Here is a 22,240-nt window from a genome sequence, read left to right as displayed (position 1 = left end):
GAAGTAAAAAGATTTAGCAGCGATACCACTATGCAGTAGACAGTAGTGTATAGTATATGCAGTATATAAGAAAAATATACCAAGCAAAGATTTCGACCCACTTTATATATAAAGCAAACTGCCACAAGCAAAACCAAGTTCCAAGAAGTTACCAACGTGCGCGCGCGCGCACACACACGTAATGCCAGAGTACACAAATAAGAGGTACCACATAGGAGTGTTCTACTGAGGGCACAACTCAACAAGGGCAAACGAAATAATAGAGTCCACATATAAGAAACATTATATCAGAACATTTTCCAGTGAAAGTTTGTTTTGAAGGTTACATCAGAATGAATATAAGAAAATGGTTCATAATTTCACCCTGGTTTGTGGTTTTCTTAAGTTCCGAAATTGGCTGTAAAATGTTGATAACTCATCTTCTTTGGAAGTTAGCTGTTGAAATGAAGAAATACATGAAGATGGGAGTTTTGATCATAAATAATGTAATGAGCGTCATGAGAATGCAACGGTTTTGACTTTACGTAAAACTAGTTCTGAAGCTATTCAAATGAACTCATGCATGTTTTTAGTTTATCTGAATTTTTTTGCTCTTCTGTCCTTTGCGGCGAGAGATAACATCATATGCTAGCTGATGCAGGCATTGTACAGCATGATTGCTTGACAAACCACAAAAAAACACTATATATAACTTTCTGAACACTTAATGGACGGCTATTCACCTCATTGTTTTGTGGACTCTCCCAAGCTCAGAGCATTTTTAGTCAAAGTGACCAGTCAAGTTAAATATTACGCGTGTAGGAACCCGGTAGAGTGAGAGAAAAAACAACAGGTCATCATTGGCTCTCTATAAATGATAGAGCCGTTGTGGTATCACTCAACACATCTAGCCCCAACTTGTAATAATCATCACTTGTGAGACTAGCTATGAAGAGAGGGAGCGGCGTTCGCATGGCTACTGGCAACGGGGAGAACAGCTACGCCGCAAACTCCAGGCTCCAAGTCTGTAGCCTGCACTGCTGCAATTTGCTGTGTTTCATGTACAAGTACATAAGCACTACAAACTAGTAGCAGCTCTTAATTTGCTGTGTTTCATGGATGTATGCAGGAGAAGGCCATTTTGGAGACAAGGCCGGTGCTTCGCAAGGCCATAGAAGAGGTGTACACCTCGCTCTCTGCCCGACGGAGCACGATGGTTGTCGCCGACCTTGGCTGCTCGTCGGGCCCGAACACTCTACGCGTCGTCTCCGAGGTGATCGGCGCGGTCCAGTTCTACACTCAGAAGTCAGAAGAAGAACGGCGCGCCGTGGAGGTGCAGTTCTTCCTGAATGACCTGCCAGGGAACGATTTCAACCTCGTCTTCCGGTCATTGGAGCAACTTGAAGATCTCGGCGGGAAAGAGATGCTGCCCTACTATGTGGCGGGCCTGCCGGGATCCTACTACAGGAAGCTTTTCCCTTCCCGGAGCGTCCATTTGTTCCACTCGTCCTACTCCCTCATGTGGCGCTCTAAGGTATGCATGCATCATATTGTCTGCAACGTGATAATTATGTCCTAGCTAGTATTGTTCAAGTTTTAGTTAATTAACATGTGTAACATCGCTGTACCCTAACTCAAGCTTTATTTATGTGGGCGTGTTCAGATATGAATGAAGAAAACATGTTAGGTATTGGATCAACTCCAAGATTGTTCATTCCATATTGTTAATGTTAGGTGTGGTGGATCACAGATCTAAGGGCACAATGTTTTTTAGTGAATGCATGCAACTATGCAAAGCATACTATTAAATTATAGAGATGGTCGCTGATTGGAAAATTTTGTCGCCATAGTTGCAAAACTATGGAATTTGTACACGTGGAAAGTTCACGTGGCAACATAAATAAAATTTTAAAACAAAAGAATATGTGTTAACAAAAAACTACAATGATATAAAATATTTTCAATGAGTATAAACTTATTGTACTAAATTTTACCATGTACTTCCTATATTAATTTAGTCTATCGTACAATTTTTCGTAATTGTTTGTATGCTATAATATCCCTTTATTTATAATATTGTATCGTTTGATGCCAATACACTCGCACTAAAATGAGCTATGGTAGTTCTCCCTTCGTTCCATTTTACTTTCCATATCAAAACAATTATGCAAACCAGGGATGAGCTAATTAAGATGGGTTTTTTAGGCTAGAGGTGATGCTAATGCATTGGTTCATGCTAAGGGTGCAGGGCAGCGTCTCGCAAAACAGCCAGATAATACAAAACAATCTTTTTGCAAGAATAATACAAATTAACCTAACGCACCCTAATCCTTCTATAACAGAATTTTCTAGTTTAGAATGTGAAGCGGGCCGGGTCCGGACGATGCTTTGCATCCCTAATTCATGCACCCGCTAGTCATAAATGCTCATGCTTGCTATGCCTTAGCCGTCGCCCTACTACCTGATGTAATCTAATAAAATTAGAACACAAAAAATAACATGCGACCTAAATTGAAATGCAGAGAATAAGCCAATGTTCTTGCATAGTAATAACAATGACCAAGATACAAGTCACTGGTTAGCGATCTGAACCACTTTGATTTTCTACTAGGGATCTGTGATTAATTGGGGGTGAAAGAGCACTACTACTACTACTACTACTACCACCACCACCACTATTACTACTACCACCACTACTACTACTAGTACTACTACTATAATAATGATATGATACTTAATTACCTAGGTCCCCAAGGAACTCTCAAGCTGCACTCACGTGAACGAAGGCAACATCTACATTGGAAAGAGTACCCCACCTATTGTGATTAAACTGTTCCAAGAGCAATTCAAAACGGACTTTGAGTTGTTCCTTGCACTGCGCTCCAGAGAGCTTGTCAATGGAGGGCGACTGTTGCTAACATTTCTTGGACGAAAGAGTGAAGAGATCATGATGCATGGAGACGTTAGCACCTTATTTGAATTGGTTGCCAAATCTCTCCAGTCTCTAGTCCTAAAGGTACGTACGATACATGTTGGTTACATCAATGATTTTCTTTGTTTGCTAGTAACGATTACACCATGTTACTTTGTACTAACAAACTTATAATTTCTTATATGCTCCTAAGTTAATTCATTCTAGCATGGCAACCTTCCATAAACAAAATTTCATCCATGTAAGACAAAGTGGCATATATTATCGCATGAGGAGCATACAAAGTGGAAGTACACATTCTCATAAAAGGAAAAGAAAACTAGCATGTGACATTTAAAAGTGAGGACAAAAGAATTCATTTGCAAATTAATACAATAATTATATTGGATTTCAATGATAAAAAATAAAGAAAAACGTCTCTACAAAATAAGAGTTCTCATTAAGTACACTCTTATCTAAAAAACTATTGGGTTGGATGATAGGGCCGTGTGGAGAAGGACAAGTTGGACTCATTCAACCTGCCATACTATGCTCCATCGGTGAAAGAGGTGAAGGCGTTGATCAATGAGAGTAAGCTCTTCGATATAGAGCATGTCAGACTCTTTGAATCCAACTGGGATCCTCAGGACGACTCAGACAGTGATGTGGTACTAAACTGTGCTAGCAGCGGGGCAAATGTGGCCAAGTGCATAAGGGCCGTGTTAGAGCCACTGATAGTAGACCACTTTGGAGATGACATTATTGAGGAGTTGTTTGCGGTGTATGCTTCTGTCGTTGCAAAGCATCTGGAGAAAGCGAAGGCAAAGTACCCCATCATCTTGGTATCCTTGAAGAAGGTCATGCACTAAACTGGACACGAAGTTCATCACAAAAGGAAAAGGCCACATATAGTTTAATTGATGGTATATGTTGAACATTATAAAGTTAACGCCTACTTTGTTAAATATTACATCTGCGTTGCTCACCTGTTTTTTCTAAGAAAAAAGTCTCTTTTGTGTTCTATAATGAAAATTAGAAAACTTGTAAAGCCGTAAATAAATTGAAGTACCAATGGTCGATAATCAACCTGGAACTTCTCATGTGTTTCATCTTTTCAGTGGAGGAAAGACAAATGTTCCATTGTGTGAATGCTCACAATACCATATGTCTAATAATGCAAGGGTAACCTATCACCCTCCCATCCCCTCAATGCACATCAGTCTATGCAGGCAATCACAATCTATTTAAATTGGGTCAAAATCATTCATGCTGAATAAAACTGGCTTTAAAATGGAATTTATTTCAAAGAAATAATTTTCAAGAGTGGTTATCCACCAACATGATGTCACTAGGTCTAGTGTAGCAACTATAACAACGGAAATGGTGCTCCAAGCCAACGTCCCATGTGAAATGAATGACAACTAAACATCACCATTGTTGGTTTGAACTAATGATGACCATACAAATGGTTTTCACCCCGAAGTTGTAGATCTAGGGCAAGAGGTCCAAAAAGAGATTAGTGCATTTTTTCAAAAAGGAGGATTACCCCCGGCCTCTGCGTCGGGATGATGCATGCAACCATTTTATTAATTATTCACAAAGACCTTACAAAATAGTACATTAGGTAGTCCGAAGCCACCATCTTAGCAACAACTGTCGCTACTCCTATCCACCTAATGAAGGGGTGCCGATAGTTCGAGCCTAATACCAAACAGACATCGCACAAATACCTAACATCTAAAGACAGAGGTCCCAACCAAGCCACATACTGGGTTTGGGGCAAACTGGTCTGACACACTCTCTGTGTCGTCGCCGCCATATTCCACCAATCCATCTTCAGAGCAGAACTAATGCATCGACCTTGCCAGGCCCCTCTGCCATCGACGCCAGACAGCATCCTCCTCTCATGTGAGTCCATCTCCACGCATTGGACTCCGAGTCTCCACAGCGCCACGCCGTCGAGATCCGCCGCCATCAATGTATAAGTGGAAGCACCGCTCCACCAAAGAAGCAGTCCTCTGTTCCCTCAAGCCTATGTGTACCTCCATGAATGACGTCCCCAAGGGGGAAACGACACCAGTGCGTCGCCATCATCCGATCTACTGATTTAGGGTTTTCCCCGAAGGTAGCAGAGAGTGGCCTTGAACTTCTCCACGGCGATGCCTTCAAGAAGGAAACAACACAGACAGTGCCGCCACCGCCGACCTTGGCAGTAGCCGAAAGCAAGTTTTCACTGGGATCTGTTTGAAGAAACTCCATCTCTCGTGCAAAGGGCCACCGTGTCCTGTGATGTCCTCGGGAGCAGGATCCCAAGATCCGCCGCCACTAGTGCCGCCACAAGGACCCACCACCTGGCCGTCATCCCTGGCGAAAGGGACGACGCCACCACCATGTTCGGATCCGGCACCACGCCAACACCTCCGGCCGCCCCCAATCACATCGGTGAAGGAGGACAGCCAACGCGCGCACCCACCACCGCTTAGGGCTGCCGAACGGTGCCCGAGCCTGACCACCCGGAGGAGAACCGTTCTGGGGTGGGAAACCCCAGATCAGCCGCCGCCAGCTCCCGCAGCGCCGCCGGGATCCCATCGGGCCGCCCCCCCGAGCGCGCCAACTCCACCTCCATGTCGTACACCCAGGGGCACCGTCGCATCTCATCTAGAGGATCCCCTCGTGAAGAAAGGAGGAAGGCGCCGTCCGCCGGCCTCCTCCTCCAGCGGCGGGGAAGCAGGGGAGGAGGGAGGTCGACTGCGGCGGCGGCTAGGGCACCCGAGTCGCCCCCCTGAAGGCGACGCGAGCGGTTCTGGAGGGTTCTCTTCCAAAGCTTTTGGCCAGTAGGTTAGATGGTGGAGATGAGGGGTGAGGGTGAAAGGCGAGTGGACATCCATAGAAGTGTAGCGCAACTATATTGTGTCAGCAGGAAAGTCGTAATTCAATGGAGCATGCCATGTGGGTAGGCGATGCCGCACATTTAGATTAGAGGTGGAATACTTAAGGCACGGATTCTATGATGTACCCCCTCCGTCCCAAAATAAGTGACTCGAGTTTAGTACTAACTTGAGTCACTATTTTGGGACGGAGGGAGTATGAGTTATTGACTTATTGTGTAATTTATTACAAAATAAAAACATTTCACATGCACATGATTTCTCCATGTGATGTGTTACACATAGGACAGAGCATCTGATGCACGCGAGCGAGACGTATATGCTTTAAGGACCTTTATGTCGTCCAAGAGGCTGTAGTTCTTTGTCGGTGCCTTCATCTCATTTATTCTTTACAATTTATTAAAAAAGGCCAACCCAATTTTGTGGCATAGAACTCTATGGTTTTATACATTGGCCTATGGATGTCTCTCTCACACACACACGTGTGCGTGCGCGCACACAAGAGAGAGGGGCTTACTTTGCAAAGCAGGCAGTGTCAGTTACTTTGAGCGTTAAGAGGAAAGTCACTGACAGAGAGTGTCAGCTAAGAACAGAACTTTCAAGGTCGACAAGGTACAATCATTATCTTTTGAATATACACGGTGGTCGAGGGCAAAATAGTATTCTTCGTGTGTGACAAGTCTGACATGATTTTCGTGTGACTGAGAAGCTATATGCAAAAGGAGTTTGCAACAAGCTATAGGTAGACAAAGTAATGAATTTGTTTGCAGGTGGAAGGACAAATTGCTTTCTTATGAAGGACGGTGTGCACTGTACATGTTTACTTGACATACTTCTATACTCCTCTCTTATGAAGGACACATTGCTTTTGTACTGTACATGTTTACTTTATCCTAAGAGTTTTGTGTTTCTAGCAAATGAAGAAAAATCGTGTTCCTGCTTATGTTTATGATATGATTTTTCTTTGGAACAGAGGGCTTCATCTCATTGATTGATTTTTTCCACTTAACTATAGAAACAGTACGATTGCAATATGCGCAAAAACACTCCTTACCGACAAGACAAAGGTTGTGTTTGTTTGGGCTTCAGTTTCAACAGATTCAGCTGTGGACTTGTTGTGCTGGTAAAACTGATGTGCCGCGGAAACAACTGTAGTAAAGGTTAGCTGTTTGGCAACAGAGCTGTGGAAACGACTCTGAGCTAATGAAAAGCCTGAAATGCCCTTAGAGTACTGAAATCAGTGTAACTTGTTGATTTAGTGTTAGTAGATTGTTTAAATGGTACCTTGACTGACAGGGAATGATTTGTTCTATGGTAATGCATAAAATCTTTCATAAAAATATTTTTCTCACTTTCTTGCTCATATATACATAAAAATATCTTGACTGACGTGTGTAGTTCATGTTGCCTTCATCCGAGGAAGTGGGAACGACGTCGCCAAGCAAAGGTGTTGACCGTGAGACTGTAGGCATGTAATTTTGATCCTCATCACATTTATCAAAGTGGGCGTCGGAGGCCGGCGGTGGATGAAGGTGAGTGGAGGCGGTGGAGGGGACCGGCGAGTAGGGATGACGGCGAGTGGAGGCAGCGTCGGCTCCCGCGGCGGATGACGGTGAGTGGAGGCGGTGGATGACGGCGACGGCGGGGGCTCTTGCGGCGGGGGCTCTTGCGGCGGCGGAGAGTGGAGGCTCCGGAGGCTCTTGCGGCGGCGGCGGCAGAACCCTAGGTTCCTCTCCCTCTCGCTGCCCTCTGCGTGCGTGTGTTAGCGATGAAGGAGATGAGACGGGGATCGACTGAAACGGGGCATCGGGGGCATTCCTTTCGTAATTGGGCTGAATTAACAAGGGCATCGGTGGGAATTTCACTGAGGCAAAACAGTTTCCTGGTTGAAGCACGGCTCGGCTCGCTTCAACCAGTACCTCGTAAATACGACTAAATCTGTTTTGGATTGTGAGCCCAAAGCAGCTCCGTTTTAGCTGTTTGTTACGGCTTCAGCTTATTTCTACCGAAAACTGGTCTCTAAAACCCAAACAAACACAGCCGAAGTAATAGGAAGAGAGAAGAACTCAAATTCAAGATATGCCATTTTGATAAACTCCACCAGCGAGCACGTGTAACCAGCGTTAACGTTGGTGTCATCACTCATTGGTCCTGTCGTACCAAGGCCACCGCAAACGCAAAGCCCGCGCGAACTTGTTGGTGTTGAGGACCCCAAGTCCACCATAGGCGAGCGGCCGGCTGACAACATCCCAATTGACCTTGCACTTTCCCTGGATGTCGTATCCGACCCCGACCATAGGAAGGCCCGCTCAAATTTGTCGATGTTTTGCAGAATGGTGGGTTGTATGACAAGTGGCGTGATGAAATAGATCACTTGGGAAGCGAGGACTGACTTAACGAGGGTCGCACGGCCAATGATGGTGATGTTTTGGCCGTCATATGTAGTCAGTCTGCTTGCCACTTTATCGACAAAAAATTGTAAGTCGACGAGCTTCAGCTTCCACATAGACATCCGGCGTTGTGGGTCGAGAGTGAGAACCCGTGCGATGAGGAGGACCTCAATTTTTTCTACGCCTGTACCACCATCACAGTTGGGAACGGTGCGAAGACTCTATTTTGGGACTCCCCTTGACTCCTTGGTCGCAAGCCCAAAAACATTGTTCCGCTCATTTACGAGACTTCCTCCCGAAAGCGCTGGAAGGTACGGGAGGCCCTCAAGGACAACACGTGGACCCTCAAAATCAGACCGCCCGCATCGGTTTCCATCGAGCATGTTGCACAATTCTTCACCCTTTGGATGCTACTGCACGAGGTGCACCTGGATGAGCTCACTAAAGATGACATCCTATGGAAGCACACGGAATTTGGGCACTACTCCGCGGCCTCCACTTACAGGGCATAATTTTTGGGCTTGGTCCTCTCCCCCATGGACCAAATGGTTTGGAAGGCTTGGGCCCCACCGAAAGTCAAGTTCTTTGCTTGGCTCGCGCTTCAGGATAGGATCTAGACCACTGACAGATTGGAAAAGCGAGGATGGCCTAACTGTGGCCCTTGCCCCTTGTGCCGACGGGTGCAGGAATGTGGCCCTCATCTTTTCTTCAGATGCCGCTTCACTATCAGGCTTTGGAACATGGCTATTCAGAAATTTCGCATCCACGACATGGACACGTCCACATGACACTTGTTCGACTCCGTTCAGGCCTGGTGGGCGAGCACATGCACCACGGGCACCACCGACAGGAAAGCAAAGGCATTGATTACCATGCTAGTGTCACGAGTCATCTGGAATGAGCGCAACGCAAGAGTGTTCAAGCACAAGAGTGCACCTCTGCAAATCTTCCTCAGCATAATTGAAGACGAGGCAAACTTTTGGATCAAAGCTAGGGCAAAGAAACTAGGGTCTTTTTTATTGCGAAAATAATTGTCATGAGGTAACTTGGATGTGTGTTGTAATAAACTCTTTTTCCTCCTCATTTAATATATGAGGCAAAATTTTTGCCTCTGTTTAAAAAAAAACTCATCGGTCCTGCCACCGGCAACTCTAATTCCACCACGGAAAAAAAACACCAACCCACAAAATTCTCAAGCACGGCCACACTGAGGTTTCAGCACAGGACGGGATGCTGAAGACGAAGGAGCAACGATCAACAGATTCTGGACCACACGTACGGGCACGATCAGCGTCCATGAGTAGCTAACTGGCGTCTTTCTCAAACGTGAAGTTTGGAGCGGGCTTGGCCCGTGTTGCATGGGTTGTTTCCATGTTGGTTTGTTGTATAGATTTTCGCTCGTTTTTCATAACTAGCAAACATGTCCGTGTGTTGTAACGGTAGATACAAAAATTACATTTTAGTTAAATAAGTATGACTCAATCAACATCCTTTATTTTAACACGGTGGCTCATCATTTTGCCATTTACCTTTCTTCCGACTCTCGCTGATGATGGACATGATGTCCACATGATCACAATGCATTCGACATAGTAAATCCCAAGACAATGAGCTTGCCACCGCATGACACACTTGACATTGTGTAGCGCAAGAAAATGTTTAAAACTTTTAAAATAAATCTCATCTACCACGAACTAGTCCCAACGCCTAGACATATAAAGACTTTCCAAAAACTGATCAAAACGTAGACATAAAAGACTTTTGAAACGTCAAAAAGATTTTGGAATTGACAAACATTTTTTCTAAATAATTGGGCATTTTTAAAATTCGTAAACATTTGTTTTGTTTACACGAACATTTATTGAACACATGAATATTTTTTAAATTCCTGAACATTTTTTGAATCAATGGTTTTTTAAAATTAGTGAAAAATTCGCAGAAAAGTTGATTTTTTTGAGAATTTTCTAAAATTCCATGGATATTTTTTTAGATTCATGATTGCGAATATGTTTTGTGTACATGATCATTTTTTCAAAATCAAGAACATGGTTTTATTTCCTGACAATTGTTTTCCAAATTGTATTTTTTTTATAATTTTCCAAAATCTTTGTAAAATTACCAACATTTTTTGAAACCACGAAAATTTTATGATTTTTCAAACGTTTTTAAGATTCGTAGACATTTTATGATTTCTCGACCATTTTTTTCTAAAATCTGCAACTTTTTAAAAAAAATTCAATCTTGAATTAACTCAAAAAAGAGAGTAAAAAACAGAAATAAGAAAAGAAAAGACAAAAAAAATGAAGAAAAATAGAGATGCCGCGTCCAGCGGGCCGGCCCAAATTGTATTTTTTTTATAATTTTCCAAAATCTTTGTAAAATTACCAACATTTTTTGGAACCACGAAAATTTTATGATTTTTCAAACATTTTTAAGATTCGTAGACATTTTATGATTTCTCGACCATTTTTTTCTAAAATCTGCAACTTTTTAAAAAAAATTCAATCTTGAATTAACTCAAAAAGAGAGTAAAAAACAGAAATAAGAAAAGAAAAGACAAAAAAAATGAAGAAAAATAGAGATGCCGCGTCCAGCGGGCCGGCCCATGAAGACATTCAGGGGGGATGAGGTGGGTGAGAAAAAGGAGTTGGAAAAAACGGTGAACGGAGGGTTCGAACCCTGGTCTTCCGAGTGGGAGAAACAGGCTGTTGCCACCACGCCACCAGCTCAAATGTGCTGAATGATGGGTATCGTACCTATAAAACACTTATAGAGACGGTGTCTTAACAAAAAAAGAATCGTTTTCCGTTTAGATGGCATAGCGGGTAATATATGGCAACTTCGAGGGTAATGTTTAGACGGACGACCAGAAGCAATACTTGGTTTATTAGTACTAGTACAAATGCCCGTGCGTTGCACCGGGCGAGAAAATGGGGACGGCCTGCTTCATGTGCCAAAAAACGTGTATTCGTCACAACATTATTGAGCAATTAATAAAGCGTGTGGCTAGCCTAAAAAACCTGCTTCATGTGCCATTGTGCATCATTTTCTTATACCCAATTTTAATAAATGTCGATGATAAGGTTAAACATGGAAAAATTCTTATCTTTGATAAAAGTTAACGTTTACATAAAAATCGGAACACTTTTTTAAGATTATTTAACATTTTTAGTAAATTGGAACATTTCTCTAAAAAGGAATTTTTTTTAACAGATGTTTTTTTACAAAATGTTTTGTCTTTTTGAAAATTATATTATATTTGTATCTTTTTTGCACTATTTGGGCTTGAAGCAAACATAAGGACTTGCCTACTCAAACACGCACGCTCTCAGAAAAAGAAGACACTCTCGTTGCGAGATGAACTGCACTCATTGTCTCTCTTTCCGTTCCCCATCTCATTATCCCTTGTAAACAAATAATTGACCCTCTTCATTTAATTGCCCATGCGTCGCAACATGAACCGTAACATAATTTGCATGTTTGAAACGCCGCCCGGGATTGAGATATCTTGGCTAAAGCAAATGCATAAATAAATTCGGGTGTTGTTGCTCCATGTAGTCCCCTTGTGCTGCCTTGCTGAAGAATGAAGAATTAACTGTGATATAATTTGCATGTTTGAAAAACTTGACTGAGATTCAGTCATCTAGTCTATAGCAAATACGTAACTCAACGCCTCACTATGATATGGATAAACCTTATGGCCCTCTTAAACACAAACAATGATAATTCTTGTGGGGTCTTCTCTCACATAGAGTGTGAGAATTGCAAGAGCAAGACAAATAATCGTACAGAAAATCAGAGCTAGTCATGATCCACCCACCCAGTTGCTTTGTTGGCTTCATGTATTTGCTCACCTCTCAACAAAGCGACCTCTATAACATTGTACTCCCCCAAGTAGTGTTCCTCTATGTCGTCTCAGTGTTTCATTCGAGTTTTTTTTTCCGCTATTATTCAGTGTTTCATTCGAGTTTTTTTTCCGCTATTATTCAGCAATGAACATAGAAAGGGGTCACCAAAGGTATCTTCAAATATAACTTATCCAGGGCCATCAGTTATGGTATAAGCATCCAAAGGTACATTTGGATAGAACTTATATACAACAAATAGAGTCAACCAAAAGGTGTCTTCAGATATAAAGCCATGTAAAAATTTGTCACCCTGGAAAAATATTGCATGCTTGAGAGATCTGTATGCACGTTTCCGTCTCTGTTTACAATTTGCGACGATGTGAGCATGGTCTATGTTACAGTAAAAGAAAGCGAAGAAAATTGTACCGGAACAGATGACCTTTGTACAGGAAGGAAAACTAACCATGAATAGATTAGCTTTAAGTCACATGATGGGGAAAGGTAGATTTACCATTTGAAAAAAATAGTTCTTATTAGCACTAAGACTCACATCAGGCATAAAAGATAAGGAATGCCAACAGAAGCACCACAATTTGAGTCAAAACCTGACATGGGTAATAGACGATTACTTTTGCTTGAAAAAAATATACCAAAGCTTCCATTGGTCACTGAAACTTCTCCGGGCAGAATATATGGTCCAGCAGAAAGCTACACTATCGACAGTTATTCAAGCTCATCCATGTTATCTGTTTTGCATCTTCTCTGAAATTAAGGACATTGCTCGCATAATTGGTCCATCAATCACCCGATGCTAAGTGAAAAATAATTGAACAACTGAAGTGGGGCCACACACTCTATATTAGATAGCATATCGAACAATACCAAATGTACCAAAACTCAATGAGAAAGAAACAGAGGTAGACATGAACATTTAAAAGTTCAAACAACATGCACTTTACAAGAAAAATTGGACTGGTCTCTCTTGTCATTATCTTTCAAGTAGATTCCTTATCTTTCAACAGATTAACAGATTCAGATTCTACTAGATATATCTGACAATGCATTTTCTTATGAGTCCTGCTACTACAGACTTGAGCTCCTTATTCCGAGGTAGTGAAGAAAAATTGGACTGGTCTCTCATGTCTGATATTATAGTAGATTGATTAACACTCTTGCCTAACATGCTGAATTCTACACATGAAAAAGCATCACCTTGAGGGTCAATTCTAGACATGAAAAAGCATCACCTAGAGGGTCTGAAAATTAACGCAATGTATGGATTTGGATGATGATTGACGCTCTGTGCATACATGGCTGAATCAAATGTTGGACCTGGCCGGTGTCTACTCTGCTCACGGCGCTTGTTAACAGGGGTCAAGTGGAAGTATACCTCTGGTGTAGACTCCGTAGGCGACATTGGAGTGCTGGACGGATGTTTGTGTACCTCCGGCGAACTTGGAGCTTCTTCCTCCTGTGACGCTCTTGACTGTCGTATCTGAAACTGATGAGAGTTTTGTTTGCAACCAATTAGGCGATGATATGGAAACTGATGTACCCACTCAACAATTGGAAAAGGAGGCCATGGATCTTCAGAACGAAGAGCAAAACAAGATGGTTGAGGACCAGTGTAGATGGTTGAGGACCAGTGTCAGGAAGATGCAGCAGAAACTGCACCAGTTTCCTCTGACGAGCAAGACGGTAGCACTGAAGAAATAGAAAGAAGAGGCCATGGATCCTCATAACGTGTTAACATGGTTCAAGGGGAAGCATACCTCTGGTGTAGAGTGTAGACACCGTAGGAGACATTGGGGAACTCTGAGCTCCTTCCTGCTGCGAACTCGGCGGAAACATTGGATGTTTCGTCGACAATTAACGTGATGGAGATTCCAGCGTAGTACTCTTCCTTCTTATAGCAAAAAAGAACAATCCGGGTCAAACACTCGATTGAGTTTTGTTGGACAAGGACACGGTCTGCATCATCTAATCGTAATCGGATCCCCTTATGTACATGTTTGCGTTTGGTCTACTGCTAAGGTTCCATCACCGTGCTTCTTCCTGATCCCGCCCCCTCTTGCGCAGCTCTTGCTTTCCTGGATCTTCCTCAGCCACTGTACAAGAGATGATTGTGGAATGGATGTTGAAGACCGAGTACCCGCGCTCGGCCCAGCTCTCGACAGACACCGAGGGAGCTGGCAATGCGCGCTCCTAGTCGCCGCTGGCATACATGAGCTGGTGGAGACGCCGGTCAGCGTGCGGGATGGAGCCGGCGGGGACGGCAGCCACGGCGCCCCCGCTGGCTTCCGAGTCTCCGCGGAGGAGGGGGGCGAGGCGGGCCTCGATGCGCTCCACACCAGCGGCGGCCACATCCTCGTCCCGCAGGTAGACCAGCACGGCGAACACCTCGGAGATGAGCCCCGTGCGGTCGGCGCCCGTCAGCTCAAGCACGGTGGCCGTGGCCGCCGCCGGCAACGCCGTTTGTTCGCACGGAGAGGCGAGGTCGAGGAGGAGGCCGGGGTTGCGGAAGACGGCGGCGTGGCGTGGCTGGGGCCTCGGGGTAGCGCGCGTAGAGGTGCGACGGTCGCTGTTTATGATCGCCGACGACAGCGTGTGGCGAGTGGCCGCCGGAGCGGTGCAAGGAGGCGCGAGGCGCGGGCACAGGAGCTCGGGCGCGAGCGCGACTCTCCGCACCGTCCATCCTCCCGGCGAGCGCACTCCATCCTCCCGCGCGAGGCACGGCGGCCGCCGGCGACGGAATGGGCGTAGCCGCCGACGCAGAGTGGATAAGAGGAAGGAAAGGACTGCGGACTGAATTGAAATGCCTATAGGTCTTTTTTTGTAAAAGTGAAACGTTTTCTCTGTGTGCCACTAAAACAGGGACTGCGGGTTGATTTCCTGTAAACCGAGGGGGCTTTTTGCAAAACAACCACGACGGACGACCAGAAGCATTAGCTGCTTTATTAGTATATATATATAGGGAAAGAAAAAAAGTAGAGATTAACTTAGGCATCGATCTTCTTCTTCTTAATTAGTGGGACGGACAAAGCCTTCGTGCGCGTTTGGAAAAATATCTGGCGTCCTTGTCAGCCTCACCCCGGCGAAAGAGCCTGTTGGTCCTTGTAGTTTGTTAGCATACGGAATCGTGTTCCTGCTTTCTCAAACGTGATTGTCCTGGCATGCATGAGTACAATAGAAAGAGATAGTACCATGTACGGTGCGCTCGATCTGTTGCTGTTACCCTTCGTCTCGAGTCGCAGTCCGTCTGTGTATCAGTGTGTGCGGTGTCGCCACTGTCGGCCGCCACCTCGCCGCCTCACTGGGAACTGGGAAGAGGCCGGATGCGTAGCGTGGCTGGTTTGCCGTCGCACACTCGCGAAGTGGCCGTGGCCCGGGCGCGGAGAGTTGAGCAGAGTATAGGCATGTTTGGTTTGTAGCTTAAGGTTGCCACATCTAATATTAGTCGTGCCGCAAAACCTTAGGCATGTGTTTGGTTCAGTGCCACACTTATGGCTTGTCACACTTTTCTAACTACATGGTCCATATGTCATAGACTCATTTATTTGCCAAATCTTGCCACATTTATGATGGCCATTTTGTTCGCCACATTTTTTGTGGCAGCCACAGTTTGCCTAAGTTTAGTTGTGGCAAAGTAGTCATGAACCAAACACGCCCTATATCTCGCACCTGCTATTGGACGCATTTTCAACGCTGACCCTTAAATTTGTTCGGAGATTTGTCCGTTGATAAGAAGTATCGGTTTATAAACATGGATGTCGGAGCCCGTTATGCAACACTGCCCTCATACATTTCAAAAACCATTTGAATTAAGCGGATGAAATTCATGCAAACACAATGGATTTCATTAAAATATGATGAAAATATTTATATTTTAAACATATTTCAACTAAAAAGGTAAAATTATATGCACGTACGGCCGCGCGGAGCTTCATTCTTATGGCACGGATACACTATACTAGTCTATAGCCGACCGCGGTGGATGTTTTTGTCTTCCTCATGTCAAACTGCCGGGAGCCCCGAATGTTGGAATCGTAGTAGAAAATATAAAAAAATTGCCCTATGATCCCCAGGAATAATATGAAGATGCATATAGGATTTGGATCAACGATCGTTACTGACTCTGGAGTGCAACGAAAGTAGATGAGTTGGTGTAGATCGAACTGTCCCTCGAACAGTTGTCGACGATCCCGCGAACCACCCTCGAACGATCCCCAGAACGAAAGACCGAAAGCACGACCTCTCTACTTGGTTGCAAGCGTATGGTCTTCATGATCCAGCAGCGCTTCGCCATTCAGAACTAATTATCGCCGAAGAATTAAAGAGAGGAGATTAAAACCACACTGGACTTTTAATTATGAGGATTAAAGAAACTAGGTCTAACTTTAATTAGTCAACTAGCACCAACTAAAACTGGAATTAGATGAACTAGAGGAGGCTCCAAAACTTGTATGTTCCAAAGGGCAAAATACTCTAGTATATATAGGTTAGAGAGGAGAGGATGGGCAGCCACCAAGGACGGAAAGGCCCTTCTTGGTACGCCAGCCAATGCGGAGGAGTTGCACTCCTCCCCCACTCGCGCGCCACCTCCTATTGGGCCATGGTGGCCCAATACTTCTTTCACCACTTGGCCTTTTAAGGCTCGTTAATATTTAATTAAACATAAAAGCCATCTAACAATTACTAGAGCATTATATATATATAATTTAACATCTTGGGAAATATTTTTCATCTATATATAATTTATCAGTAATATCTGTTATTGACCGATAAACTCGGACACCCATTGATGACCCCAAAACGCTTTCGGTTCCTCTCGTAACTTTTTCGAATATTAATGAAACAAATTCAAAAATAAATCATCGATACTCTCGTCCTACTAACACTTAGCAGATCATTATTACCTTAAGCTTGTGATCCCGTAGGTTCGGTAATCATAGACATCAATGAAACTCCTTACTTCAATGACGGATAGCGGAACCGTGAATGTCCATATCGATCCCTATGATTACACGAATGACATTTGAGTGAACCTTTGGTTATTGTGTGATGTTACCTTTGCTTTGCGATACTTTACAAAACCCAAGGTGTGCCAGTATCCTCCTGAGTCATGCACATGCTCACTATACCGTTCTTCTCGTTACCAGCTTTGTTCTTCTTTCTCGTTGAAGTGTTCCGGCATCCCCGTGACGTAGTCGCTTGTGTCTGGTCAGACGATGATTGATGCTGTCACACCAAGAGGGCCCTAAGAATATCTCTCCATAGTTGGAGGAGAAAATCCCACTCTCCAACTATCCAGTCCCTTGTCAAACTTTTCGACGAACCCATAAGTTATCATTATGATCAACTAATTACAGATGACTTTTGACCAACTCCAAAGCCCACCGTATGGTAGGAAGTGACTACGATATTCTCATGGTCTGAGGAACTAAAAACACATGCTAACACTCCATGTTATAGCAATTGATTGCCGATGATATTATCTCAAAGTATAATAAACAAGATTGGGTCGATTCAATATAATCGTTTTTCTAACATCATACTCTCAATGTTGTTTCAGGACTATCGTTACACTTAACGATATCCTGAGATCCGGAAAACACGATCACCAACAACACTTGAGCCAGTCCTAGAGGCTAGACCGAGAACCTATTCTTTTACCGTTTATCGTTTCACACATGTATATGAGTTTTCCACTGAATCACATATTCCAGTATCACAACAGTTATAGCATGAAATATTACAATATTATTGCCTCTAGGGTATATTTCCAACAGTCTCACACTTGCACTAGAGTCAATAATCTGGCTGCATAGTCTATTTAACACCTATGGCTTATCTGGTGTTGCTTATGCTTTGTTTGTGGTAAAGCCTTCGTCATCGATTTTGACACATTCAAAAATCATATAATATTTGTGTTAGTCATGTCTGATTTTGTAGGATGTTGATCCCTTTTGCTTTGAGCTTGATTTAACTATAATATTGGTTTCATTGCACCTGGGATCACACCAACTATATTAAGACACTACTTGATTTAAATATATTCATAATATATACAATGTTATTGGTTTCATTACACTTGGGATTACACCAACTATATCAAGACACTTATTGATTAACTATATTCATAATATAGTTTCATTGGCTTTATCACACTCGGGATTACACTAATTATATCAAGACACTTATTGATTCTGTCAACTTTAAAACATCTAATGCTTTTAACATATTCTCCTTACATTATAGAATTCTCAGTACTCCGTTATATGTCCGAAACCTCCTGGAACCCTTCCAGTGTCCGAACTGAAGGAAATATGCCCTAGAGGCAATAATAAAGTTATTATTTATTTCCTTATATCATGATAAATGTTTATTATTCATGCTAGAATTGTATTAACCGGAAACATAATACATGTGTGAATACATAGACAAACAGTATGTCATTAGTATGCCTCTACTTGACTAGCTCGTTGAATCAAAGATGGTTAAGTTTCCTAGCCATAGACATGAGTTGTCATTTGATTCATGGGATCACATCATTAGAGAATGATGTGATTGACTTGACCCATTCCGTTAGCATAGCACTTGATCGTTTAGTTTGTTGCTATTTCTTTCTTCATGACTTATACATGTTCCTATGACTATGAGATTATGCAACTTCCGTTTATCGGAGGAACACTTTGTGTGCTACCAAACGTCACAACGTAACTGGGTGATTATAAAGATGCTCTACAGGTGTCTCTGAAGGTACTTGTTGGGTTGGCGTATTTCGAGATTAGGATTTGTCACTCCGATTGTCTGAGAGGTATCTCTGGGCCCACTCGGTATGCACATCACTATAAGCCTTGCAAGCATTGCAACTAATGATTTAGTTGTGGGATGATGTGTTATGGAAGAGTAAAGAGACTTGCCGGTAACGAGATTGAACTAGGTATTGAGATACCGGCGATCGAATCTCAGGCAAGTAACATACCGATGACAAAGGGAACAACGTATGTTGTTATGCAGTTTGACCGATAAAGATCTTCGTAGAATATGTAGGAGCCAATATGAGCATCCAGGTTCCACTATTGGTTATTGACCGGAGACGAGTCTTGGTCATGTCTACATAGTTCTCGAACCTGTAGGGTCCGCACGCTTAAAGTTCTCCGCACGCTTAAAGTTTGATGACGGTTATATTATGAGTTTATGTGTTTTGATGTACCGAAGGAGTTCGGAGTCCTGGATGAGATCGGGGACATGACAAGGAGTCTCCAAATGGTCGGGACGTAAAGATCGATATATTGGACGACTATATTCGGACATCAGAAAGGTTCCGAGTGATTCGGGTATTTTTGGGAGTACCGAGGAGTTACGGGAATTCGTATTGGGCCTTAATGGGCATACGGGAAAGGAGAGAAAGGCCTCAAAGGGTGGCCGCACCCCTCCCCATGGGCTGGTCCGAATTGGACTAGGGAGGGGCGGCGCCCCCTTCCTTCCTTTTCCTTTTCCCTTCCCTTTCATTCCCTCCTACTCCTACTACTTGGAAGGGCTCCTAGTTCTACTAGGAAAGGGGGAATCCTACTCCCGGTGGGAGTAGGACTCCCCTAGGGCGCGCCATAGAGACGGTCGGCCCTCCCCCTCCTCCACTCCTTTATATATGGGGGCAGGGGGCACCCCAAAGGCACAACAATTGATCTCTTGATCTCTTAGCCGTGTGCGGTGCCCCCTCCACCATAATCCACCTCGGTCATATCGTAGCGGTGCTTAGGCGAAGCCCTGCGTCGGTAGAACATCATCATCATCACCACGCCGTCATGCTGACGAAACTCTCCCTCAACACTTGGCTAGATTGGAGTTCGAGGGACCTCATCGAGTTGAACGTGTACAGAACTCGGAGGTGCCGTGCGTTTGGTACTTGATCGGTCGGATCGTGAAGACGTACGACTACATCAACCGCGTTGTGCTAACGCTTCCATTTTCGGTCTATGAGGGTACGTGGACAACACTCTCCCCTCTCGTTGCTAGGCATCACCATGATCTTGCGTGTCCATAGGAAATTTTTGAAATTACTACGTTCCCCATCAGTGGCATCCGAGCCAGGTTTTATGCATTGATGTAATATGCATGAGTAGTGTTGGGTTTCATAGTAATTTCAAAAAATTTCCTACGCACACGCAAGATCATGTGATGCATAGCAACGAGAGGGAGAGTATTGTCTACGTACCCTACGCAGACCGACTGCGGAAGCGATGACACGACGTAGAGGAAGTAGTCGTACGTCTTCACGATCCAACCGATCAAGCACCGAAACTACGGCACCTCCGAGTTCGAGCACACGTTCAGCTCGATGACGATCCCCGGACTCCGATCCAGCAAAGTGTCGGGGAAGAGTTCCGTCAGCACGACGGCGTGGTGACGATCTTGATGAACTACAGCAGCAGGGCTTCGCCTAAACTCTGCTACAGTATTATCGAGGAATATGGTGGCAGGGGGCACCGCACACGGCTAAGGAATAGATCACGTGGATCAACTTGTGTCGACTTGTGTGTTTAGAGGTGCCCCTGCCTCCGTATATAAAGGAGGAGAGGAGGGGAGGCTGGCCGGCCAAGGGGGGGAGGCGCAGGAGAGTCCTACTCCCTCTGGGAGTAGGATTCCCCCTCCAATCCTAGTCCAACTAGGATTCCTCGGAGGGGAAAAGAGGAGGAGGGGGCCGGCCACCTCTCCTAGTCCTAATAGGACTAGGGGAAGGGGGGGGGGCGCAGCCCATCTAGGGCAGCCCCTTCTCTTTTCCACTAAGGCCCACTATGGCCCAAATAGCTCCCGGGGGGTTCCGGTAACCCTCCCGGTATTCCGGTAAAATCCCGATTTCACCCGGAACACTTCCGATATCCAAATATAGGCTTCCAATATATCAATCTTTACGTCTCGACCATTTCGAGACTCCTCGTCATGTCCGTGATCACATCCGGGACTCCGAACAACCTTCGGTACATCAAAATGCATAAACTCATAATATAACTGTCATCGTAACCTTAAGCGTGCGGACCCTACGGGTTCGAGAACAATGTAGACATGACCGAGACACGTCTCGGGTCAATAACCAATAGCGGGACCTGGATGCCCATATTGGCTCCTACATATTCTACGAAGATCTTTATCGATCAGACCGCATAACAACATACGTTGTTCCCTTTGTCATCGGTATGTTACTTGCCCGAGATTCGATCGTCGGTATCCAATACCTAGTTCAATCTCGTTACCGGCAAGTCTCTTTACTCGTTCCGTAATACATCATCTCACAACTAACATATTAGTTGTAATGCTTGCAAGGCTTATGTGATGTGTATTACCGAGAGGGCCCAGAGATACCTCTCCGACAATCGGAGTGACAAATCCTAATCTCGAAATACGCCAACCCAACATCGACCATTGGAGACACCTGTAGTACTCCTTTATAATCACCCAGTTACGTTGTGACGTTTGGTAGTACCCAAAGTGTTCCTCCGGTAAACGGGAGTTGCATAATCTCATAGTCATAGGAACATGTATAAGTCATGAAGAAAGCAATAGCAACATACTAAACGATCGGGTGCTAAGCTAATGGAATGGGTCATGTCAATCAGATCATTCTACTAATGATGTGACCTCGTTAATCAAATAACAACTCATTGTTCATGGTTAGGAAACATAACCATCTTTGATTAACGAGCTAGTCAAGTAGAGGCATACTAGTGACACTTTGTTTGTCTATGTATTCACACATGTATTATGTTTCCGGTAAATACAATTCTAGCATGAATAATAAACATTTATCATGATTATAAGGAAATAAATAATAACTTTATTATTGCCTCTAGGGCATATTTCCTTCAAGTAGAACACAAGTGAGTTGTGGGCGATATAAGTCATACTGCTTACCAGCATGTCACACTTTGCTTTAGCGGTATTGATGGATGAAGCGGCCCGAACCGACATTACGCGTACGCTTACGCGAGACTGGTTTTACCGCCGTGCTATGCACACAGGCGACTAGCGGGTGTCAGTTTCTCCAACTTTAGTTGAACCGAGTGTGGCTATGCCCGGTCCTTGAGAAGGTTAAAACATCACTAACTTGACAAACTATCGTTGTGGTTTTGATGCGTAGGTAAGAACGGTTCTTGCTAAGCCTGTAGCAGCCACGTAAAACTTGCAACAACAAAGTAGAGGACGTCTAACTTGTTTTTGCAGGGC

At 44.1% G+C, this 22,240-nt stretch overlaps 1 protein-coding gene across 1 annotated transcript; it reads left to right on the top strand.

Moving 5' to 3' along the window:
- Window positions 1–927: 927 nt before the first annotated feature.
- LOC123154493 (anthranilate O-methyltransferase 2) lies at window positions 928–3,908 on the top strand. The gene is made up of 4 exons (XM_044573213.1): window positions 928–1,002; window positions 1,109–1,513; window positions 2,726–2,995; window positions 3,394–3,908. Exons 1-4 carry the CDS (start codon window positions 928–930, stop codon window positions 3,757–3,759), a joined length of 1,116 nt encoding a protein of 371 aa, XP_044429148.1. The 3' UTR covers window positions 3,760–3,908.
- Window positions 3,909–22,240: the final 18,332 nt, after the last annotated feature.

The sequence above is a fragment of the Triticum aestivum genome, chromosome 7A, assembly GCF_018294505.1.
Source record: "Triticum aestivum cultivar Chinese Spring chromosome 7A, IWGSC CS RefSeq v2.1, whole genome shotgun sequence".
Taxonomy (NCBI): Eukaryota; Viridiplantae; Streptophyta; class Magnoliopsida; order Poales; family Poaceae; genus Triticum; species Triticum aestivum.
The sequence above is the reverse complement of the archived record's forward strand: the minus strand, read 5'-3'. Positions and strand labels throughout refer to the sequence as shown.